Raw genomic sequence first — 27,491 nt, forward strand, 5'->3', positions numbered from 1 at the left:
ATATAAAAACATTTGGCAGAATGTAAAGGACACCGGAGACAGCAACAAGATCTGTAGTAATTAGATCAGCAAAATATTAACAAAATATAATGTCACATGAGTTGTAATACAGGGTTGCCACTCCACAGGGAGAACATGAAAAACCTGGAAAATACAGGGAATTTGAAAATCACCTAAAATAACAGGGTAAATGCAAGGAATTTGGATTTTTTTTTTTTTACAAACTGGGAAAATACAGGGAATTTTGTTTCTTACTTTCGTCTTTTAAAAAATTTTGATCTCTCAAAGTGTAATCTATGGGATATTTAACCATGATATTTCAGCTATACTAAACTATTTCAATTATTATAGCATTATTTAGGTATGTTCAGCTGTTTTTCAAGCAATCAAAACTAATAAATATAGTTTTCCCAATATAGCTCACACAAGAGCACAGTAATTGTTGTTTCCTTTTAATATATTGTGCATAATATGTACAGGGAAAACACAGGGAATATTTTTTCTCCAGATTTGAGTGACAACCCTGTAATATGTAAAAAAGAAAACGAAATATTCTTTGCGAATTTCTGTAAATTTTTATAGCATACAACGAGTGCAGGGGACGTTATAAAAGTATGTGGTAATTAGATCTGAAAATTATAAACTAGAGCTGTACATGAATATTTTTTTTTCAAATTTCCAAAAATTTTAAAACATATAAAGGGCGCAAGGAAAGATTAACAAAATCTGAAATTTCTATCAGTAAGGAAGAATAAGGATTTGTAGAATGTAATATATATATATATATATATATATATATATATATATATATATATATATATATATATATATATATATATATATATATATGTATATATATATATATATATATATATATATATATATATATATATATATATATATATATATATATATATATATATATACATATATATATATATATATATATGTATATGTATATATATATATATATATATATATATATATATATATGTATATATATATATATATATATATATATATATATATATATATATATATATATATATATATATATGTATATATATATATATATATGTATATATATATATATATATATATATATATATATATATATATATATATATATATATATATATATATATATATATATATATATATATATATATATATATATATATATATATATTTTTGAAAATTTTTGAATATGGATGCAGAGGGCTCAGGCAGATTAACAAGGGTGGAAATCTTGACTACTTTTTCAAAGTAAAATATGTTAAAATAATGTCCTTATTTCTATTTTTAAAAAAAACACACGATGTTCAACAGAATAAGAGATGAAAAATACCCTCCATGTTTAAGCCATTCATATTCAAAGTCATCATCAATATTTATTTAAAATTACAAAATATTTAATTACTTCTCAAAATTTAGGTTGTATAAATATCGAAAGGAAATTGATACTAAAAAAGCCATTACTGATACAATAATACAGTTTTTCGATATTAACTGCATTATATTTATACGGCCATAAACATTAAGTGCTCTACATTATTTTGTGCATAACAGTAAGGATCCAAACCACATTTGATACATTCCTGAGTAAATAAAATTTTTTATAGACACCATAAAATACTATTGTGAACAAACCATAAATGCTTATAAGAAATTTAAGTTATCGATTGCGTAAAAATATTTTAGTTTATGTACTATAAAACCTAAAGGTTATATACGTGGCTTGTTGCAAGAATAACCAATTTTAAAGAAAAGTCATGCTTTTATAAAAATTACCTTAAAGAGTTCAAATATTAATAATATATCTTTGTTATTAGAGAATTTTAAAAGTATCAAGTATCAAATTTTGAAGCATATAATTTGAAAATGCTGGTGAAACACTTTTGAAAAAAGTTATGGATTCAGAAACAAACTATTACGTTCTATATGCAATTAAAATTTTTACGTGATTATTAAATCATTCCTATAAAGAAGTAGTTCACAACGCAATTCTCTTTACAAACCTGTTTTTTTAAATTAAAAAAAATCAAGATTATTTATATAAAACAATACTTGCCTGTTTTTCTTCGCAAACCAGTTTTAAAGTCAGAAACAAAATGGTTAATGTCTTGCGTAATCAGTACTAACAAAGGAATAATGAAGTTCTACAGAGTATATGATTTTATGCTGCTCTCAAATTTATGAGTAATGAGTCCGCTTCGTATAAAATATTTTCTAGTGGTAGCGAAACGTAAGTTATTTTCTGATTCGATTTTAAGTTATTTTTTCACCACTATGTATCGAAATTTCACAGCCTCATATTGAATATTTGCTGCAGTTATCATTTGGTGAGACTTTGGAAGAGTTGGCAAAATTAACACTTATTATACATGTTTTATATTTTAATTCTCTACGAATTTAATAAGCCTTCACGGAAACGAGAACAGTTTTTTACTAATTATTTTATACGTTTAAGCTAAGCTAAAAGCACATTCATTATGATTTTCTTTTTAGTAAATTTTTTCATTTATTGTAATTAATTTCAACATAATTTTATTTAACTTTATTTTTATCGGTAAGTTTGTTTTCGGCCTTTTTTTCTTTTATCCTTAAAACATTTACAATTACAGTATTTCTTTTAAAACTTTTTTAGAGGCATAGACGCATTATGAAGAATGCTTTTTATCTGAAAATATTTATTCTTTATTTCAGTACTACTTCAATATTTATTATTCAATCAAGTTTAATATTATTTTTCTAATTGTTAAATATTATGTTAATTATAATCAGTTGTATTAATTTTCTAATATATATATATATATATATATATATATATATATATATATATATATATATATATATATATATATATATATATATATATATATATATATATATATATATATACAAGGCCTGCTCCAAGGAATTCTAATTATTAGCCTGTAAACTATCCAAACAAGCTTTAAGCTTCATCCGCAGCTTATGAAATGTTTATTAATGTTTAAAGATTTTTTTTCCGATGTGTTGGTAAAATAAATATTAGTAACTTGAAACAGTAAATTACAATTTTTTTTTTATATTACGGTAATTCTTCCGAATATAAGTCTAGCAGATAAATAAAGTTTATAACATTGTAGGTAAGAAAGACTAAACAGAACACACTCCCGATTGATATCAATTTTCATCTCAAACATAACCGTACACTCTAAATGGTGTTTCAAACAAATCTTTTTTTTTATCCTCAATACGTCTCGAGTAAACACTGAACGTAGATGAAATAGATTTTATGGATTTAAGAAAGAATCAACCATTTAGAGTTCGTAGTGAGAATTACCCACACAAACTCTCGCAGTTAATATTTGATTGGTCCGTAATAGTTTAATTACGAGTTTTTAATTTGGTTTGTTAGTAACTTATGGTGCAAAAAATATTTGATGACGACTTAAGCTGATAACACGAAAGTTTCTTTTTATTTAATTATAATGAATTTAATTTGGATATTTAATTAGACTATTTAAAATGGTAATTCACAGAAAAAGACTCCTGATAATTGCCGCTTTTGCATTGCCAGTAACAGTACTATTGGTATTGCTGTTTAAAAACTTTACGTATGTAGATAATGTAAATTTGAAGACTTTATCTACAGTGAAATATGATTTCAATTTGGTTGAAGAAAGAGGTAAACGTGTTGTGAATGCAGATGCGAAAGTCATTATCAAATCAACTGATTTTTCCAATAGCAACAAAATCAGCGCAAATGCCACTGCCTCTACGTTGCATTATCTTAATAATACAAAAATTGGAAACGTTACAGATTCAAAGAAACATTTGAAAGATGCACTGCATAAATATTCGCGTTACAATTCAGGCTTTAGGCACCTAACAGAATGGCCACCAATGCTTTGGAATCTAGACCACAATCCAAATTTAGCTGAAATTTGGGAAACTAGAATAACGTAAGTAATAATCTGATTTTTTTATTGATGTAAATTAGAAATTAAATATTGTTGCTTTTTTATGTTTTCATATGTAATTAAATTTTATATTTATCACCTATGGAAATAGTTTTTGAACAAATATCCGTAAAATTGTGGCAAAGTTTTATTCCTTTATATATATATATATATATATATATATATATATATATATATATATATATATATATATATATATATATATATATATATTCTTGAAAGATTCTGCTACGTGCAAGTTCATTCGCTACTCGCTTTATAGATTACGTTTGGTGTTTTGTTCTGTATTATTCTTAAATTTATTTTCTGTTATTTTTCTGTTTTTTTTACTTCATGTATTGATTATTGCTTGATTTGTTTTATGTCGTTTAAAATATGTATTCGAAAATTTATATATTGATTATGCATGATTTGTTTTATGTCGCATATTTTTTACTTAATGTGCTCTAATTTCATTTCTAATTTTTGAATGCTCCTCACACTCTTATATTAATATATTTTGCTCTGGCTATATTAATACAATATTAGAAAGCACTCCTTTTTGGTGGGTATAATTGTGTGAGCTGATGATGAGATATTTTTTCATTAGTCTGTTTCCCAGCATTTTAATAATTTTTGTTTTTTTTATATTTTTTTTAAAGAAATTCTTTTTTAAATATTTTTTAAAAATATTTTATATTAATAATTTTTTCTCTTCTCTTTTCTTAATCTTTATTATTTCCATATTTTCTCTGTATATTAACAGGGTTCCCGAAAGAATTGAAATTTTAAAAAGTTGTAACGAAATACGATAAGTTGTGTCGATACTTTAATTTCTGTGTCCGATATAAAATTGTTTTCCAAGGAAAGTATATATGCATGAAAATTCTGGCTTCTAAACCACTTAAGGATATAAAGTGGAATAAGAAATATCTTCTATTATTAACCTAAATTTACTACAGCTACTAAAACTTCTCAGGGACCGCGGGAACCCTGATTAAACTTATAAACTTATTTTGAGTTCTATATTATTAATTTTCCCTTAATTTCTTCGTTTCTCTCTCTCTCTCTCTCTCTCTCTCTATATATATATATATATATATATATATATATATATATATATATATATATATATATATATATATATATATATATATATATTTATTTTTTTGTTTAGTTCAATTTAAAATTATTTAATACCTCAACATGCACACTTATTGTGAAAATATATAGATAAATTTTATATGTAAGAATAAAATTTATGGTTCCTCTGTCCCAAATTAATTGCTACATTTAAATATTTTTCTGCTGATAATTGATACTGATAATTCTTTGGATTTTGTTTTAATATTACTAACGATTTCAACGTGTTACGCTATCAATCAACGCAAACTATTTACTAAGCATTCACTGCTTCCTTATTAAATGATAGATTTAAAATCTCAGGGTTCGCAAGCTCTTAATCCCTTAACACACAGATTTTTTGAGAAAAAAAACCGACCAAAAAAAAAATCAATTTTTTTAATGTAAAAATACGCATTTTGGAACATTGTCTTTTCTTTGGAAGGACAATTTTGATATATTGCGCTTTTGTTCCATAGAAAAATGCTGTATTCAGGTATGCCAACTGCTTCTGACACACTAAAATAATTTCAAAGAACGGTAAATAGCTTCAAAGTAAATTCTGCAATTATTTGACTATCTTTGCTTTCTTTTTAAAAGTAATAGCTTAGCATTACTCTTATGTAGTGGTAAATTATATATACCTATGAATTATTTAGAAATAGTGGTGGGTAAAAATCTACTAAATTGGATTTATTAAACCAAGAATCGAAATTGATAAACTACCATTTTAAGATATATATTTGCTGTCCGGAGCAAGTTGGTATGTCTGTATATTTTGTTCCTGAATAAATTAGTGTTATAGCTTACAATCCTATGTAAATGATAAATACCAATAAAGCGATTTTTTTTCTTAGCTTTCACATTGTTATTTTATTCGAGTGTGAAAAATTATAGCAGCCTAAAATACAACGCCGCTCGAATTATCTCGAGTGTGCACAGTTTAGCATGTTTAGCGCTCTCGACTCGAGCGCACAAGTTAAGGGGTCAATACACGTCCTATTTTGAAAAGACTTTCAACAGTAATCATATAAAACTGTCTGCTAGGTAATGAATCCTAAATTCCTCAGTTGTATACTTTTACTGACGTCAATCTACTAAACTGCTACGGAAGTTATTTATGACTACATCTATTTGAACCGTAGCTACTAATTTGGGACAAAATTTTTGACCAAAAAGTAGCAACTAATTTGGGACAGAGGGTGTACATATAATTCGGCTACCATAAAAAAATTTCAAACATTCTTATAAGGTTTTAGAAATTATGGAAAAAAGTTTTCAGAGGAAAATTTAGCTTTTTACATAGATAATAATAAGAAAAACGATAACATATATTTTTTAGTTTACTCTTTAAACAAAAAAATACATTTAATAGCCTTAAATCTGAATCATTGCAAACGATGAAAATTAAAGATGAAAATGTTACATTAATCCATAAAAGCAAGATTGCTAACTTCGTCGGTATTTAGCAGAAGAATTTTTCGGTATTATTAGAATTGCTCATCTTCTTTACAACTTCATATTCTATGTTAGATCCGATTAGGATAAATCACCAATCTAGGATACCTACTACCTAGAAAAATTAAATAGCTGCGACGAACTTTTCTCAAGACTGTTAAAAATTTTATTCATTTTTATAAAATCAGTCTCAAAATTTTCATAACATGATAATTTTTTAGACAATATTTTTAGGAGATATAAATACTTTAAAACGTGTATATTTAATCAAAATTTATCTACCATTTTAAAACAATTTCCAACCCAGGCTTAATCCGTGCCATATCAGATCTGACAAGTATAAAATCGTTGCGAATTTCACATTTTCACTCTAATTTAAAATAATTTTAACCACCACGATTTTTAATTATTTAAAGATTTACTCTTAACAGCTTGAGAATTGTTAAAACTGTAAGTACTGACAAAGTTTTTCTATAATTCGTTAACTTTTTTTTCACTATAAACATTGCTGTCAACCATAAAATTGCCCTTTCGTTGAGTTTGGCAAAAAGTACATAGGTAACTTTTCAGAAAATGTTATATTTTTTAAAACATTTAAAGTGCTTTTTTTAAAAATTTTGTTGCTAACTTTTTCTTAAAAAGACACTAATTCAGTTTAGAAATTTAAGCCTTCATTTAGCAGCTATCGGCCTTTTTTTGTAGGAAAGAAATGCCCAATTGGAAAAAATTCTTGTACAACATCAGCAAGTATTACTTATATGAAGATTCGCCTTTAATTGATGATCTCTTGCATGATATGGCCAACAAAAAGATCATTGCAGTAGGTAAAATTTATTCTCTAAATTTTTAACATAACTTTGTTTACTGATTACGCGCAAGTGTATTGTTATAAAAAATGTCTCCTCTATACTAAAATATGATTAATTTGATCCCATCTGGACATTTTCTCTTACCATCTGGAAGTTTTTTTTTAATTTCGAAAATACACACGTTATAAATAACGACAAGGATTAGACTACCCCTTAAAGTGGTCGACCCCGCTGATGTGACATCACTGAACGCTGCTGCCCCCCACAAAATGTGCACATTGCATGTCAGTGAGCTGGTGTTCGGATTTTCTTATTTATGTGTTAGAAAAATATTTTTAGAGATCTTGCAAGTATCATAAGTAAAAATGCAATCGACGCAAATGCAAGTATTATATATAAAAATTCAAAATAAAATGCGAAATGTATGAAAATTTTTAAGAGTATTCAAAATGTTCTTAAATATAATTAGTTGCTTGAATTCTATTCAGGTCAGTGGAATATTAACCCTTTCGCGCCGACTGTCACAAATACGTGACAGCAAAAAACCGTATCAATCAGGGTAAGAAGATAAAACTGGTAATCAAAGTATTTCTTTAGCAGTTTATTTGTGGGCGGAGTTATAATTTTTTGATTTATTTAATTCACCGTTACTTTGTTCAAAATAAAACTATTTAGTTATACTTTGAATTAACATTGATTATATATATGATTAAACTAACAATAATTAAAATAAAAGCAAAGTAAGTCTGTCAAATTAGTAACGACTACATTTAAGTTACCGTTTTTTATTTAATTGCAACTTGATTCTGATTTTGTACGAATGCTTTTCTGAATCACCCGTCCCCAAGGGGTTAACCAGTGGCAGTTTTGAAGCAGATTAGGCATCGCCTCCTACATCAAAAAGACTCCACACGGTTTCTTATAAGTAGTCTGCGCAGACTATTTAAGAAGCGAACCGGTTGTGCGCATGAACCCAATTTCTGTTTTAACAGTGATTGAGAGAAATTTATCATATGTATTTGAGAATTGAATCTGTAGTGGTATACAAGTAAATAAGACAAACCAATCATATTCATAAATTAAACAAATTTTTAGACATATATTTGCTACCACTTTCCAATTTTTAATAGATTTCATATTAAATGGTTTTTTCAATAGTTGGTTTACCTTCATAGTGGTCTGATCGGACTACTTACAAAAAATCGTGTGGAGGCTTTCAGTTATATAAAAACGGTATCATGCTGACTAAATACGGTGCTCGTACACACTGGTCATCGCGTTGATGCCGGCTTAGCCCGTTTTATCCCGTCTTTTTATATTGAAGTGGTGCAAAAAGTGGCTTTATGAAAAAAGTGGTATAATATGTTATTCAACTAAATGGCTAATATCAATTGTTTTTTACCATTGCATTTCGAAATGTCCCTGCATCTTATAGTTATACATCTAGTGATAGAAACTTAAATCACTAAAAAATTATGGTGGAAGGGAAAATTTTAATTCTCCTAGATAAAAGACAAAATGGGAACAATTGTCCTACCACAATATATGTTTTTGAAAAAGGAAACTGTCCTATAAATATGAAGCTGGGCAGTAACAGGTTAATTCGGTGCTTGTATGCACATGAATAAACTAGAACAGGACCTAATTTCCTGAAAATATAGTAAAAAAAAATAAAAGAAAACGACAGTAGCATCTTTACCAGTTAAGTGAAATACGAAACTGCTGGAAAATATTTGCCTAATAAATATTCTGCGCTCGCAATTATGCAACCACAGCTTTTCAAATGTCTGTTTTCAACATAGTACCATAGATTTCCTTAACTGTGCTCTAAAAATGAAGTTTTATAGTATTTATTTAGTGGTAGTTAATAATGCGTTTCATAAAAGTATTTTTTTTGCATATTTTAAAAACAATATTTTTAAAAAATTTTATTATTATTCATAATTTATTCTTAAAATCAGTTGTGTTGCTAAAAAAAATTATCGAACTTCAATTTTAAAAATATGATTTTCTAAATCTAAAGTTCCCTTTAAAAAATAAACATACAGATCAGAAAAATTTTAAGACTTGATTTAGTTTTTTATAAGATAACGATGTTAAAAATGGTAATTTAAACATGACATATCTAACAGCCTACATCCAAAATCTCACAAAAACAAACGAATTTTATTTTTACTCATTTATTTTTGTCTATCATTAAAGAACAAATTAAATTGTTTCCTCAATAAAAAAAAATTAAATTCTATGTATTTTAAAATTTGCTGTAATGGTTCAGTATTTTTTTGCTGAGTGTCCGTAAAGTCATTATACACTTATATGATCATTAACTGATCAAAAGTGCACCGTGACTTTACGGACTTGCTGTACTTTGAAAATAATAAACCTATTTTTGTTTTTGCAATTCTTAGATGTGCATCCAGGTGGTACTCAGTTTAAATTAATTGTACTTTTTGAAGATGGAGGTCGAGCACTGTTCAAACCAATGAGGTCAGTTTAAAATCACGAAAATATTTTTTTTAGGATCAAGTTATCTGAGGATCATATCATTAGTCAGCACAGTAGTTTTTAAAAAAAATAAGCATAATGTTTCCAGTTTTACTAAGGCAGTATTTAAATATGTAAATAAACTATCAGTTCTTTCATAATTTCTATCTTGAGTGATTCGTTTGAAAGCTTTTAACAATATCTAATTAACATAAATTGAACTCTTCAGCTTCCCTAAAATAGTGCACTCTGGTTAATTAATGGAGTCTACTGACACACAAATAATTGCTACAAGAATGCAGTAGGTTTAGCACTCTTGCACACTTTATCACTCTTGCTGTAGGTTGAATAAAATATTGCACTCAAGCTAACTAATGCAATCTACTAACACACAAATAATTGCAACAAGAATGCTGTAAGTTTAGCACTCCCTCACACTTTATTACTCTTGCTGTAGGTTGAGCAAAATATTGCACTCAAGCTAACTAATGGTATCTACTAACACCCAAATAATTTCAGAAGAATGCTGTAGGTTTAGCACTCTTGGACACTTTATCACTCTTGCTGTAGGTTGAATAAAATATTGCACTCAAGCTAACTAATGCAATCTACTAACACACAAATAATTGCAACAAGAATGCTGTAAGTTTAGCACTCCCTCACACTTTATTACTCTTGCTGTAGGTTGAGCAAAATATTGCACTCAAGCTAACTAATGGTATCTACTAACACCCAAATAATTTCAGAAGAATGCTGTAGGTTTAGCACTCTTGGACACTTTATCACTCTTGCTGTAGGTTGAGTAAAATATTGCACTCTAGCTAATTAATCGAAACTACCGACACACAAATAACTGCGAAAAAAATGCTGTAGGATTAGCACTCTTGCCGCAAATAGCATTCCTGCATACTTTAGCACTCTTGTTGTAAGCTTAGCAAAATAATGCACTCTAGCTGTCTAATAGAATCTACTGAAAAATGCTGTAGGTTTAACAATACTATTCTTTCACAGACATTTTTCAGATATTTTCGGTAGTGGTAGGAAAGATAACTTCTTTAACTTTTTTATGAATTTGATTAGTACAAAATTTTTCACTGAGACACAAATAAATAGGGTTGTCACAAGCATATAATGACTGTTATTTTAATTAAAGTTTTTAAAATTAGCAATAGCATATTTTAGCATATTTCTTTTTAGTTTTCGCTTTGGAAAGTGAATTGCAAGAATTCACGATTCACGAAGATTGCATTATCTCGGTGTCTGCCACCGAAGGCGGCAATAAACCGATTTGTCGGAATTAAGTATGCCAAAAAAAAAATAATAATAAATGGACGATGGATAAATGGAGAAATTAAGTATGCCAAATTGAAATGAAATTGAGTGAGGGAAAAAAAGGAAAAGTGAAGGAAGAGGAGGAGCGTGCACGAGCATGATCGTCGAGGACAATTCACGCTGTGTCGTAATAATCAGCATCTATAGGGCAACGATAATGATGAGATACAGAAAAAGATAATGGGAGAAAAAATCTGAGTAAATAAAAGAATAATCAAACAATGGGCTATATACATAATCAAAGTCAACGATAGTGAGTAATGCAATTAAAAAGCGAAACGAAAAAGATGAAACTATTTACAAAGCGGGCTATATACATGTTGATGGCGATAAAATAACTGAGTACGAATAAAAATAAAAGAATATATACAAGGAATGTGTACAAAGGACGGACACTAAGCGTGATTTCATGACGAATAGGGCAAAGGAGGTATGTGGATAACAGGAGTAGAAGCTTATCGAAAGGAGCATCACCTAGTACATCAAAAAGCCTCCACACGGTATTTTATAAGTAGTCTGAGCAGACTTTTTAAAAAATGAACCAATTGTGCGCATGAACCCAAATTATATTTTAAAAGCAATTGAGAAAAATTTATCGTATATAATAGAGGGAAAAAAATTTCATCTGTAGGGGTTGACTAGTAAATAAGGCAAGCCAATCATATTCAGAAATTAAACAAATATTTAGACATATGTTTGCTACCACTTTATTATTTGTACTAGATTTTGTATAAATAGCTCTTTAATCTGAACTCCAATAAAAAATCGTGTATAGGCAACGCTTTCTATAACTGAAAGCCTCCACACGGTTTTTTATAGGTAGTCCGATCAGACCACTGTGGAAGATATCCACTTTCAGAACGAGTCACTCAATACAAAATCTAATTAAAATAGGAAAGTGGTAGCAAATATATGACTAAAAATTAGTTTTATTTATGAATATTATTGGTTTGCCTTATTCACTTGTCAATCACTACAGATTCAATTCTCAAATACATATGATGAATTTCTCTCAATTACTTTTATAAAAGGTTTTGGGTTCATGTGCACAATTGGTTCACTTTTTAAACAGACTGCGTGAACTACTTATAAAAGACCGTGTGGAGGCTTTTTGATGTAGGAGGTCATGGTATAGGTTATTCCAGAGTCACCAACACAATACACACAGTGGATAAATATTTTCGAGTGGTAGTTTATTAATTGTAATTCTAGGTTTAATAAATTCAATTTATTAGGTTTTTATCCACCATCATTTCTAATTAATTCGAAGACTTACATGATTCGCCACTTGTTAAAGTTAAGTCATGCTAAATCTTATGAAAAGGGATCAAAATTAGTACAATATTTGCAAATTTTAGTTTATAGTTATTTACAGTTGTTTTGGCGTGTCTGGAGTAGTTGGCATCTGTGTTACTCCCCCAATGAGGTGGTTGACGGTAAAAATAGTCACAAATTAAAAATTGCTTTTCCTTTAAATATCAAAAGTTTGAAATGCAAATTACCTTCTTCTTCTTTATTTAAATAAACTGGGCACCTGGACCGCGAAGTGGCCCCTATCTCATTCATCATTAAATTACATGCAGTAAGGTAAAATACATTGATTTGGCAAACATTATGGTAGCCATGAAAAATCAAGCCGTTTGCTTGTGAAATAATAAAACAATGAAAAAATTCAATATGACAAATTGACGTTTTTACATAACATTATAAATATTGATTGTAGACTTAAATTAAAAATAAAGATAAAACATGATTTGATGTGTACAAAAATTGATTTTTGAAAAATGAAAGACATAATTGATGAAAATGTAAATTGCCAAATATATTGAATTATTAAAGAGATAATAAATAAACAAAAATGAACTGTCATTTTCATTAATTTATATTTTGAACATAATTATTTCGTACTTTTATTCATTACTTTATTAATCTTTAGATTTCCAAGGCATGTCGAACGCAATGAAAATGTCTTGTATTTAGCTGACTACGAACGACATGTGAGTGAAATTGCGGCATTTCATTTAGACAGGTATTCATTCACATTATATTGGGAAATATAGGGAATATTTTTTTCTACTTTGAAGTAAATTTCAAAACAAGAAAAATTAAACAAATAAATAAAAATTTACTATTAAAAAGATTATAATAAAGACTGTAACTGGCATTTCCAGAAGCATATATTTAATCAGGGAATAAAATATTAAGAGCTATATTCAATATATGTATGATCAGTGTAACGGAATTGTTTTCTTTTTTTTACTTCACCAATAATATTTTCGTTCGTTCGTTGTTTTAGAACTGGGCATCTGGGACCTAAATGGCCCTTACCAATAATATTTTATCCTGCGTTACTTTTATTAAGTTTGCAGGAATATTTTAAATAAAGTGGTAGTTAATAAAGTAATCAGAGAATTATAAACTCAATCTTCTGATAAATCTATAATAAAATAGCTGCTTGTTTTCTTCTTACCCTGATTTTATCAAATGTGAGAATGTCACTTACTGTTTCATCTACTAAGCTCTTCAACTAATTTTTTAGTAATAGAAAATGTTTGAAAAGTAAAATGTTTTTTTTTTCCTTCAAAAACTTCATCTGAATATTCAACTAATACAAAGTAAGCGTTAAAGTTAGGTTAATTCAGGGTTCATGTTTTATATTACTTTCCACTTCATTTTTGAATCAAATGTAAAATTAAATTAGATAGAGTTTAATTCGTTGACACAGGTTGTGGAGTGCAATTATCAATACGATTAATTGCACTCCATTTTAAATAGTGGGTATTTTTATCTTAAATTAAGGGTTATCTCAGAATAAGGTAAATCTCTTAACAGGAAATTTGGTTTTCCATATAAAACATAAAAATACAACGCTTAAGAACTGTTATTCATTGTGGTCGCCAAAATTTAAAAAAAAGATAGTAAATAAAGATTTAAAACTAAGGTAGCCATTTTGCTATAAAATAATCCTAGGACACAACCAAACTACGCTGCATTTCATTATAAAAGGCGTACTTCAAATAGGCATAACTTTTAAACTGTTTTGCAATTATTTAATGGTATATAAGTTATATTTATTTTAATAATTAACTATGAAAACTGTGACCAATCAACATTTGCTTTTAAAATAAGATTTCAAAATTGGAAAAGATTATTGGGATTTAATTTTTCGCATTATTACAAAATGGTCTCTTTGGTGAAAAACATATTTTATTTAATGACAAAAAAAATGAATAGGATTTTTAAGAAAATGTAGATGAAGTTGTAGTGCTAACCTAGCGTAATGAATAGATTTGGTTTAAATTTCATTTTAATTGAATCGGGTATTAAATCTTCGAAACCAAATCTGCGATACTATAATAAAACATTTGGGATCTTCCAACTAAATACTATTTAATTTAGACGTAATTGCACATTTAATGTTCTTCCAACTAAATACTATTTATTTATACGTAATGACACATTTAATGTTCTTCCAACTAAATACTTTTTAATTTAGACGTAACAACGCATTTAATGTTCTTCCAACTATATACTATTTAATTTAGACGTTACAACACATTTAATGTTGAGAAATAATACATGATTTTATTAATCTTGAAGGTCTGTGAGCGAGGCGAGCAGAAGGCAGATCCCTTCAGTGTATATAATGCAAGTTTAATACTTACTTTGTAGCGTTAATGTAATAATTATCGAAAACTTATAATTATTTTTTACATACTGAAAAGTGTAAAGTGTACTATGATATTTTTTTCATATCCATTAATTAAAAAAATTGAAATTAGTCTTTTAGTTAATTAGAAATTAATTAATTGAGTTAGTCCCATTAATTAAAATTAGTCTTTATTTTAATGAAAATATTCATATCATCATTTGATAATTTAGGCTTTTAGGTTTTCGAAGAGTACCTCCAGTTGTTGGGAGAAAAATAAATATTACTGGAGAGCTTTTACCATTAGTTTTGGATGATATTTATATGGTTGATACATTCTTTTACTCGCCAGGTAAGTGTTACATGTTACATATTATACAGAAGGTATGTCATGTGCTAACTTTTCATTTGTTTCTGTAACACAAGGGCAAAATTCAGATGGAGAGTGGAATCTTCGCGCCACCACAAGTTAAGTCACATCAAGATGTCATATAGTATAAAATATTTGAAAGAAGTATTCTCGCTTCTAAAAATGAAATAAAATTCGGTTTAACATTATAATATGAGGGCTACCGACCCATACGAAATTTCTGCCCGTGAAAAGAGTAGACCATTTGGGAAACTTAAACAGTGCTGTCACACTACAAGTTTGAGATAAACAATGATATTAACAGTGACATTATTTAGGATAACTAAAGAATTTACGATAAATTTTACACTATTTGTTCAACGCTGTTTGTCCTTCACAGTGTTAACCGTAAAGAGCAAAAAACCTTAAAGTGTGTTGCCCATACGAAATGTGTGCCCGTGAAAAGAGTAGACCATTTGGGAAACTTTAATAGTGCTATCACACAACAAAATTGAGATAAACAATGACATTATTCAGGATAATAAAAGAGTTCACGATAAATTGTACACTATTTGTTCACCACTGTTTTTCCTTTACAGTGTTAACCGTATAGAGCAAAAAAACATAAAGTGTGTTGCCTATAGGATATGTCTGCCCGTGAAAAGAGTAGACCATTTGGGAAACTTTAATAGTGCTATCACACAAAAAGTTTGAAATGAACAATGACATTCTTCAGGATAATAAAAGAGTTCACGATAAATTTTACACTATTTGTTCGCCGCTGTTTTTCCTTTACAGTGTCAACCGTTCAGAGCAAAAAACCATAAAGTGTGTTGCCCATACGATATGTCTGCCAGTGAAAAGAATAGACCATTTGGGAAACTTTAATAGTGCTATCACACAAAAAGTTTGAAATGAACAATGACATTCTTCAGGATAATAAAAGAGTTCACGATAAATTTTACACTATTTGTTCGCCGCTGTTTTTCCTTTACAGTGTCAACCGTACAGAGCAAAGAAACATAAAGTGTGTTGCCGATACGATTAGTCTGCCCGTGAAAAGAGTGGACCATTTGGGAAACTTTAATAGTGCTATCACACAAGTTTTACATAAACAATGACATTATTCAGGACAATAAAAGAGTTCACAATAAATATTACGCTATTTGTTCGCAGCTCTTAGTCCTTCACAGCGTTCATCGTAAAAAGTAAAAAATGATATATACACATGATATACGCATTATTCTTACCTTTTTCTACTTAAAATCGCCCCCCGTTGCAGCCAACAAGTGTACTACCAGCCTATAAAACTCCAAGTAAACGGGAACTAAGCAGAAGCTCAAAAGAATGGGTTAAAACCTAAGGGAAAACAATTGTCTCAATTGCTACTCCTGGATCAAAATGTGACCTTTCAAACGTTTTAGTTCATTCAATATTAAATTAGAAATAAACAACTGTATAGATGCTAAAAATTAATTTATTTTCATTTATTTACATGAATAAATTTTAGAAAAAATTAAAACGAATTTGTCTTTAATATCTATTAATTTCAATTGCAAAATAAATAAATAAAATAAATAAATATTTCTTAGGAAAAAAATTAAATATCAGACAACCAGAATCAGCTTCTATAGTTAAATTCAAAATGAAAAAATAAGTAATCAATCCAAACAAATATACAAAACAAAATGTATAGCAAATAAAATAATAATAAAAAATTCAAAAGGAAATATTTTTAAACAAATTAATTTTATAATTGTGAATTTTTCGATTTGATTCAAAACATACTGAGATATGGTTAAAGACGCAGAAATTGAAGTTCACATTAAGGAGCCAACATTTTCCCCAGATCTCCTGACGTAGTAGATTTCGAAGAATATTTTCCAGATTGCGGCTACCTCCCATGTTTTGATTGTTAGAAAAATAAAATTCTGTTGAAAAAAAGATATGTTCATTCAGAGAAAGAACTTTTTTCTGTCTGTCTCTAAAATTTAATTAAAAGTAAGCTATATTTAATTTGTTTGTTTGTTGTACCCCTTTTGATCCTTAAAGAATGGCTCTTAGTTGATGAAAATCCGATCAGTCAAAAAAAAAGTTGTTCAAGGTGACTTCTTTTTAATTTTGCACACTTTACATACAAAAAAGAAGCAGTACTAGTCTGTGACAGAATTCAAAGCTGCCAACATTGAAATCTAGTTCTTTATTGATATTACTTCACTATTTACTGCATGTTTGATAAAATCTGCATTCAACTCGTAGATGTTTGTAGGATTGTTGTATAGGATTATATTACAAAGAAATTTATAATATTACGTGTTTTCTAATTTTTAAATATAAAAGTGGCATTAACTACTGAGAAATGGGTGAATTTTGATGCTTACTCAGAGATGACATCTTAAGGGCAACCAACTTTCTACGATTTTGTAAAAATTTATTCTAATGGTACCTAAGTTTGTATATTAAAGAATTATTAACGAAGACAGCACATAAGTAACTGCAATCCCAGATCGTAAATTTTAAATAAAGACTTAAGCTCTATGTTATTTAAAGTACATTTGTTGCTAAAACACTGTGTAAGCTAAGAAGTCAATAATTGGACTTTTTTTTGGTTTTTTAATATCTTATGAGTTAGAGTTGCCAAACTGAACACATTGCACCTGAAAGGGTCGAGTTTAAATTTTGTTTGGATAAATGACTAAATTTGAAAGTGCTGACCATTCAAAATTTTTTACAAGCTTTATCAGCAAAAAAAATGAAATCTCAAATTTTCATTAAACTTTTTTTTAAATCTACCACCTTTTTAAATAAAATAAAGTTTTTATCTTTTCATAAATCTTATTTGTTATATTCATTCTTTACATAACATATGTTTTTTAATTGAACCCATTTGCTGGAACTTATATATTCCGGTGAATGCCGTTGCTTAATATTAAATGCATTTTACCATCGCAGGTGGTATTTACCAGTCTCTTACGACACCTACTGGTGAATGCAGAGGTCCTAAAAAGTGGGATAATTTAAGAGCTACGAGAAAAACAATAGAAGAAATAAGACGTTTTAAGAAATTTGTAAATCAAAGATTTGTGTTGAAATTGATCAACAGAATTCATGAAGTAAAATTAAAAATTGTAACATTTCCAACAACAGTTTTGTGAACTATTCGTTCTATAATTTCAAAATCCAGTCTCAAAAAATTTAAAAGTGGTGAAAAAAAAATATAACGGAAACATCTTGTTGACAACCCAAAGGATTATATTCGCAAAATAGTATTTACGATTATTGTATATAGCCAAAGTAAAATTTATGTATAAAAAATGAATTATTTAACTTTAGAACACTTTAACTCGGAAAAGTTGCCTATAGTATTATAAATAAAAATAGCCTGAAAATTTTAAACTGGATTATTATCTTCCGTTCTCAAATCATACTTAAAATTAATGAAAATTTGGAAAAAATTAGGTATTTCTTAATTTTGTTTAAGTGTCCTAAAAATTCTGAAGTAAACCTGCTTTATTATGCAATGTTTCTTTGTTGGTTTGAATAACCTAAATAAGTTAAGCTCTGGTCAATAAATGAATTTCAAACTTTCGCGCAAATTTTACAGAGTAAACGTAAAATATCCCACCGTACTGACGTAAAATATCTTCAGTGGTGGACGGATTATGGGTTCGAGTCTCCTTGCCGTCAGACTAACCATGGGAGGATTTCATGGTGATTTTCTCTTCCGTGTAACATAAATGTAGGTTACTTCCATCAAAAAGTTCTTCACGAAATTAAATTTCTCCCAATACTTAATCCAGGAGTCTTCTCGTCTTCTGCATTGGGTTCAAAGTTACCAGGTTACGGAGTTGAACAAATTTATTGTAAACCCAGAAATTGGGTCGGCTGTTAAATGGCAGTTATAAAATAAAAATTATAAAACTATCTTAACTCTCTGCAAAGAATCTTTTCATTGGGTCATATACATATCGCCAACAATCACTTCACCGACGACTCCTATCATCGACGCAATCATTTGACCCACACGATCACTTCGCCGACATAATCATTTCACTGACACGATCGTTTCGCTGACATGATTTCGCCAACGTTCCCAGTTCAGTTTCGATTTATAATTTCTGTCAAAATTTCATTTTTAGTTAATCAGGTTATCTCTGAAAAACTTTTTATGTTTATGTGCTTTATTTTGCCGTAGTCATAAATATACGCTTAATTTTACTTAAAATTTTGTTATGCTAGTGACCTGAGTAAACACTTTTTAAGTAGTAGCACTGTAGAAAATTCACAAGTTTGTATTGGACTGCCAAGTTCATTCAAGTCAGTCAATCATTTCATCTTAATCTGTTAATTATTATAATATCATGAATTCGGATTGAAACAAAAAAGTTTGTACTAATTTAGTAATAAATCATACTAAATCATAATAAATCATCAATTTGTACTAAGTTACTAATAAATCATAATAGTCATACACGTTTCGTTTCTCTAAGATAAAAGTAAAGTTTTTATTTTATTTTATAACCGTCGTTGAACAGCCGACCTAATTTTTTAGTGGTTTGCGACTACTAATGTTCAACTCCGTAGCCTTGTAATTTTGAAACCATTCTAGAAGACAAGGGAACTCCTGGATCAAGTATTGTTGGTAAATTTGCCTACTTGGTGGACTTTTTGATTTAACTAATCCGCATTTGCGTTACATGGACAGGAAAAGCTCCCATGGTCAGCCTGGCGGCAAGGGGACTTTAATCCATGATCTGTCTACCATTGAGGATATTTTACGTCAGCACTGTGGTCGGTGCTAGCCGGATGCGGATTTCATATCGACCCGGTTCACCTCATTGAAAGTCGAACGCTCTATCCGTCTTCAAGAAAAATATGAAATTTACAAACAAGAACGTCGACTGTTTATAAGTGAAATGCATATTCTATTTCAGATGGGAATTATTGTTTAGCGGGAATATGTAAAATGTATTGTAGCGAGCTGTTTAGTGGTTTTTGTGGAAATCCTTATATGCTTGAAGGAAGTTTTGCAGTTTACATACCACCTCTACCTGTTGAATTGTTGGAACACAGAGAGGTGGAAAATCCATGGAGAAGAACATACCAACTGAATGTAAAAGCTGAGTGGGAAAAAGATCCATCTTTCTGCAAAAATGTGATCCAGCATCTTCGTCCTTTCAATGAGACCAGAAGGTTGTATGATGCCGTTGATTGCGCAATATTTGATTTTCTTATAGGTATGTCAATTAACTTGTTTTTATTCGCTTTAGTTTATGTTTCCTTAACAGGGATAGTTATTTAGAAAAGAAAAAAAAAAACTTTTACTCATCAAAATATATCTGAGTGATTCAACAATGAAAAATTAATCATTTCAGAAGATTAATGTTGCAACATTTTGCAGTGATGTTAAAAGAACACATTTAAAAAAATTAGATTTGACGTTTTCTAACATTGGCCACAAGTGGACATTAAAAATATTAACTGAAATATAACTATATATTAAAATCTGAGAAATTCAACAATGAAAAATTAATCCTTTCAGGAGAATAATGTTGCAACAATTTGTAGTGATGTTATGAGAATATATTAAAAAAAATTAGATTTGTCGTTTTCTACCATTTCCTATAAGTTGAGTTTTAAAATAGTAAATGGAATATAGTTATGTATTGAAATATTGTTGATAATTTGCGGTGAACATAAATGTCTTTTGCATCGAGATAAATTTTAATTATCTTTATTGGAAAGTCGATCTTTAAACCGTTTCCAGATTTTACATTGCGTTTCCGCAACACTATGATTTCCTGCCAACTTTTACGCATTTGGAGTAAAATTTTATTTATATCTTTAATGTGGTAGTAAAATGCATGCTTATAATATATTCCTTGTATTTATAAGTTTAATTTATAATCTTTTTGTCCACCACTATTTTTATAATGATTAAGCATATATATTATTAAGTAATACTGTTGAGGTAGTCCACATGAACTCTTTCAAACTACAGTGTGTTTCTGCCTAATATTTTAATTCAATTTCCATTTTACTGCCACTGGGAAAAATCGCCCTCGGAAGGATTAAAAGTAGGCAGGTATGACTATGTAGTGATGTTGAAGGAGTCAATTTGAAAACAAAAATTGGTAGAGAATTAACTATAAATCTAAGTTAATTATATTTTAAGTAACTACCATTTTAGTTCAAAACAATGTTGCATATGTGAAGTTTCAGGTCCAAAAAATGAATATGTAACAGCTTAGATTATACTAATAATAATATGTATAAATAATTTATACATATTATTATTAGATAAAATTAATATTATTATTAGATTATTTATGTATATTTTGGTGAATAGGAATGTTATGTCACCAAATTGAAATTTAAAAATTGATTGAATTAAATGACCGCTTTTAAATTTTTTGGGGAAGAAGTGCAAACAAAAACGAGAGTAATGGCTGATAATACGAGTACATTACAACCGCATGTACTTTTTAACTATCCATTCCTCACTCTTCAAAAAAGCTTATAAAAAGTTAAGAAAATAAATTCGAATTTAATTGCTGAAAAGCAATAAAAGATACCCTATGCCTAATAGAATATATAAATAATTTTAACATTTATATTTATGTGTGGGAGGAAATTACTAGAATATTTTAAAAATCAAAATGGTAAAAGAGAAAAAATTTTGAATTTAGTTTAATCATGATTTAAAACACATATATTACTATTTTTCGCACATTGGGTAAATATCTAACCCGCATAATTGTGCAAATTCGACCTGAAAGAGTTAATGCGTTTAACCATCACCTCCTACATCAAGATGCCTCCACACGGTTTCATATAAGTAGTCTGTGCAGACTGTTTAAAAAGTGAAGCAATTGTGCGCATGAACCCAAAACCTTATATAAAAGTAATTGAGATAAATTTATTTTATATATTTGAGAATTGAATCTGTAGTGGTTGACAAGTGAATAAGGCAAGCCAGTAATATTCATAAATAAAATAAATTTTTAGTCATATATTTACAACCACTTTCTTATTTTAACTATATTCTGTATTAAATGACTCGTTCGGTAAGTGGATATCCTTCATAGTGGTCTGATCGGACTACCTTTAAAAAACCGTGTGGAGGCTATCAGTTACAGGAGGCGTTGGTTTAACCCTTATTGTTTTAATATTTTTGTATTAATCTTCATGACTGTATTTTTATGATGCTCATTATTTATGTTGTTTGGAAATGACGGTAAAGTAAAAAGCTGTCAAAAAAAATTCCATTTACTTTTATTTTAGTTCTAACAAATCTTGTCTACAGTTGTTCTATGCATTCTCGCCTAATTTAAAATTCAAGCAAGGAGAGACGAATAAAATAAGTTAGACTATTGTCATCGTGCTCTGAAGTAAATTGAAACCACCCTGCAATTTATGCTAAGACAATTTTTAAGAAAGAAAACTATTCTCATACAGAGCGCAGAATGTTTCTTTGGAATAGACTTTTTAGAAACAAAATGTTTGTCACTCAAATTTAATATATTTTTACTATGACTGTCTCAAGTAGCATTTTTTATTCAGGGATTTCAAATGTTACATTCAATAAAACGAAATACTCTGACGTATTCTGTACAAATTTGTTATCAACAATTAAACGATAAAAAGCACGGAATGTTTGATGTTTATAAAATTTGAGATATTTTATGAAAAATAAATATGTCTCAGTGAGCAATCTAAAATTGTTTTTAACAGTAATAAGTGTTAGAGATTAAAGGTATGAAATATATAATATTTGTAAAATTTTAAATAATATATAAAAGCCAAATATTCTAAAATTGGTTTTGACTGTTATACTGATAAAAGATAAAAAGTAAAGAATATTTGATGTTTATAAAATGTCAGATAATATTTGAAAACAAAATAACCGTAGTCTGCTATCTAAAACTGTTTTTGACAGTCATAAATGATATGAATTAATAGTACGGAATATTTTATGTTCTTAACGACTGGATGTCCTATTTTAAACTCATTACAGAACAACTATCTGGCAGCTGAACTCTCTTCCAAAACTTTCGAGATGCTTCTTCCATAATCCTTCTTCGATTCTAAATCTTTCCAACAAATTATTGATTTGATAAGCTAAATGCTTATAACATGAAAATATGTAGAGAGAAACGTGAAACATTGCGTCGTATTTCATTAAAATCATGAAAAACAAGCATTTTGCTTAATCAAATGCATATTATCGGCAAAGCAAAGTCGTCGTCGACCATTAAGGAAGAGGAAGTGCGATTGCTTTCGTTTTCCTGTTTCACCATCTATGGCCTAAAATTCGACTTCTGCCTACCCCATACGTCACACTCGTTTATAGGGTGGACCCATTCATACATCAATTCATTCATCCTCAGATCGTAATTTTGACCTGAACCATTGAACGACCAATCTCCAATTCAGTACCCTCAGAGGTGTAATTTTTATGGATTAATTGAGGACTTTGTGATCCGACAAATTTAGCGTGCACCAATCACCATTTAGTACACGGGAATCTTCGGCCGGCTGGATTCAAATTCCTGTTCTCACGAACGGGAGTCCAGCTCCCTGCCAACCAAGCTATCCTGGCCCATGGGAATTGAGAGCTAATTTATACAATTTATTCACATAAAAAATTTAATTTTTGTTTCTTTCCAACAAAAAAAAACTCCCATGAAAAAAGTAGCTATAGAAAACATTGTAATAGTGAGTATTAATATTATTATTAATGAATTTGTTTTAATCCTCTTGTATACTATCCGTTATTTTACAAAATTTGTTATTTTACAAAAAACGGTTGTTATACTAGAATAGTTGAGAGCATAGTGTAAAAGAGCAAGCAAGCATAATTGAAAATTCATCTTTGAACTTACAAAAAATTTCATTTAGCAAAAAATAAAATAACTTAAATTAAATATCGCATAACTTTCTGATGTTGTTGTTGTTCATTTACGTCGCACTAGAGCTGCACAATGGGCTATTGGCGACGGTCTGGGAAACATCCCTGAGGGTGATCCGAAGACATGCCTTCGCAATTTTGATCCTCTGCAGAGGGGATGGCACCCCCGCTTCGGTAGCCCGACGACCTGCACGCGAACATAACTTTCCGAAAAACATAATCAACGAGAGCATTCTTTCAACACCTCCTAGAAGAAAGAAGGCCTCAGCACGGATCATCTTAGTAGTCCGATGTAACGAACTTAAAATGCGCAATGGATAAAAAATTAGAAAGATTGCCACGACGTTCGGGTTACTAAACTGCGCAGTAGTGGAAATTACGAAACATGTCATTACGTTTGGACTACTAAAGGATCGAATTTCTTGCTTATGGTAACCCGTGCTGAGGCCTTCTCTTTTCTATGAGGTATTGATTTTACGCTCCGCATTATAACACAAATATAGTTGTGCCATACTCTTTCCTATACAAATTCAATCTGGATCTGTCTTATACATTCAAGCATACATGTATAATATCTAATCAGAAGCACTTGGTAAAAAGAAAGTCAGAAATTTTTTCCGAAATAAACTTAAAAAAATTAAGAAATAAAAGCAGTCTAGAAAAGAAAGAAGAAACACCCTTCTTTCCAGATCTTAAAAACTTTATCTTTACCTTCTGAATAATATTTCGCCTTTCTCCCTCTTTCAGTATTCTTTTGAACTTGTGATTTCTGACTCTCCGTTATTCTTGCTCAAATCTCGTACCTTCAAATTCGTAGTCTGGCATAGTATTCTTTATATTACATTGCATTATTGTTCCCCAGACAAGTTTCATATATCGATGGGCAATTACATTTATTTTTATTTTATAACCGTCGTTGAACAGCCGACCCAGTTTTTGGGGGTTTACGACCACTAAAGTTCAACTCCGTAGCCTTCTAATTTTGAACCCAATCCAGAAGGCAAGGGAAGTCCTCGATCAAGTATTGGGAGAAATTTGCCCTCGTGGAGGACGTTTTGATGGAACTAACCCGCATTTGCGTTCCATGGAGAGGAAACCCACGAAAACCTCCCATGGTTAGCCTGAGGGCAAGGGGACTCTAACCCATAATCCGTCTACCTCTGAGGATATTTTACGTCAGTACTGTGGCCTGTGAGAAGGTGGGAAATTCGTATCAACTAGCCATCGGTTGGATTCGAACCTGGTTCTCCTCATTGTAAGGCGTATATTCTATTCCTTTAGCCTCCACTGCTCATAAAGTTAGTATAGAATTGTTTTCATTAACTTGATCAACATAGAACTCAGTACACGCAGATGGTTACACATCCAGTTCCCCCTACACTAGCAAACCAACCAACCAGGTTTTTTATGTGTTTTACATTACATTTACTATGTACAAATATTTTCAATTGAGTAGGATTCTTTGGCTTTCATTAATGATAAAGTTTCTTTTTTATGTATCCCTAACATGTGTGTACACTTTCAAATTTGTAACGAAAGTATGCGACTGAACAAAGCGGTGCATCTGATGCGTACATTAAGTGTAAATGCCCTGCCACCTTTTTTTTTTATTAAGGCACCTTTTCTATTGTCATAGAATTGGGTCTGTTCTTTCTCAGACAGAATTTTCCGGTAGATCTAATAAAACTGTCACTTAACACATTTCATCCACTCAACTTTTTATTCATTATTTTCTTTCATATAGTAATGTTTCCTATGCACTATTTATGTTCTCAATTACAAAGAATTCGATATTTCAGGAAATGAAAATAGGGTGAATTTTGACGAGTTTACAGTGTTTGGTGCTGACAACACTAATACACTTATACATTTCGACAATGGTCAAGGGTTAGTATATTTTGAAATTTAAATTAAATTGTTTATTAGTATGTTGTTCTTAATAACAAATCAATCAGTTATATTCAATCAATAAAAACCTCAAAAGCAAATGCATTCGAAGTATAAAGTATACATCAGTCATTGCCTTAAAACAAATTTAAATGTCTATAGAAAAATATTTAATGAACATAAATAGAGTTTAGATCAGCGGTTCCCAAATTTTTCGGCTACGGAAGCCTAAATGATCTTTTCTGTTCGACCTAACTCCGACTTCATAAATAAAGCTTATAAAGGTAATTGTCAATGTCATAAGCAGCAGAAGACTATATTTAAAATATTTAATTACGAGGATAAAGAATTTTCATTATTTTATTACTAATTATGTTAAATTAGATTTTATGTCTTCAGAAATGATTTAAAAGTTCATATGCAACACCACTTTGTTTTAGTTCTATCAATGTTAAGTTCTTAAAATGGTGGCTATATTACCAAACATTTTGAAAGCTTCAATTTTTAAATGTCTACCACTGTATAAAATATTTTGCGTAGTAGTTTGCAACCCTGCTTTTACTGGAATCGATCTACTAAACAGCCTCAGAAGTTATTTATAACTTCACTTGCTTGAAATATAGCAACTGATTTAGGATAAAACTTTCGACCTAAATCTAATTTGGAACGGAAGGAAAATTATTATTTATGACTCTTATACTTCTGCAGTGTTCTCTAATAACCTACTAAATAATTTTACCCACAGATTTGGACGTTCGGATCACGATGAATTATCTATACTATCACCTTTATCCCAATGTTGCTTAGTGAGGTTGTCAACATTCAACAGGCTTTATGAACTATACGTTGGAGAACGGACGTTGAGTGAATTAATGAGAGAGAGTCTTGCCAAAGATCCACTTTCTCCCATACTGACTGAAAGCCACCTCGAAGCCTTGGACAGAAGATTAGAAAAAGTTCTTGCCTTAATCAGACTTTGTCTAATAGGAAATGGCGGACCAACTGTATTTCAAGATGATGTAATATAATAAAATTTATCATTAATATAAAAATAAAAGAAATCGTCTAAAAAGAGCAAAATATGCCAAGCAACATTTTTCACTCAAAAAGTGTCTCACAGGCACAAATTTCATTTATAAACTGTTTACAATTCGGAATGTTAGATTTTTTTACTCCTTGACCACTTTATTTAGTGGTCTTCAAGTATAATATGCACAGAGATATCAACTTGCTCCGGACAGCGGATGTTTCCGAGTGTTTGTCATTTAATGTATGATTCTTGATTTGTTAAAATTGATTTATAGGGTTTTAATACCTTCCACTACTTCTAAATGATTCAAAAGCTTACTTTATATACCACTTTGTTACAGTTCAGCCATGTCGAGCCTCCACACGGTCTTTTTTAAGTAGTCCGCGCAGACTGTTTCAAAAGTGAACCTGTTGTGCGCATGAACCCAAAACCTTTTATAAAAGTAATTTAGAGAAATGTATCTTATATATTTGAGAATTGAATCTGTAGTGGTTGACAAGTGAATAAGGCAAA

General features: G+C 29.4%; 1 protein-coding gene across 1 annotated transcript; it reads left to right on the forward strand.

The window, feature by feature from the left end:
• Positions 1-3,225: 3,225 nt before the first annotated feature.
• LOC107446379 (extracellular serine/threonine protein kinase FAM20C) lies at positions 3,226-27,009 on the forward strand. The gene is made up of 8 exons (XM_087163556.1): positions 3,226-3,950; positions 7,230-7,351; positions 9,745-9,823; positions 13,089-13,181; positions 15,035-15,153; positions 20,085-20,387; positions 25,861-25,948; positions 26,694-27,009. The coding sequence occupies exons 1-8, from the start codon at positions 3,514-3,516 to the stop codon at positions 26,974-26,976; spliced, it is 1,524 nt and encodes a 507-aa protein (XP_087019682.1). The 5' UTR covers positions 3,226-3,513; the 3' UTR covers positions 26,977-27,009.
• The last annotated feature ends 482 nt before the right edge of the window (positions 27,010-27,491 follow it).

The sequence above is a fragment of the Parasteatoda tepidariorum genome, chromosome 5 (assembly GCF_982258835.1).
Source record: "Parasteatoda tepidariorum strain Cologne lab strain chromosome 5, Ptep-v5.0, whole genome shotgun sequence".
NCBI lineage: Eukaryota > Metazoa > Arthropoda > Arachnida > Araneae > Theridiidae > Parasteatoda > Parasteatoda tepidariorum.

Excerpts from the sequence above, each read along its gene's own strand:
- LOC107446379 (XM_087163556.1), top strand. The coding sequence starts at position 3,514 with ATGGTAATTCACAGAAAAAGACTCCTGATAATTGCCGCTTTTGCATTG. Across the intron at positions 9,824-13,088 it reads GCACTGTTCAAACCAATGAG|ATTTCCAAGGCATGTCGAAC; the intron begins GTCAGTTTAAAA and ends ATTAATCTTTAG. Across the intron at positions 20,388-25,860 it reads AATATTTGATTTTCTTATAG|GAAATGAAAATAGGGTGAAT; the intron begins GTATGTCAATTA and ends TCGATATTTCAG.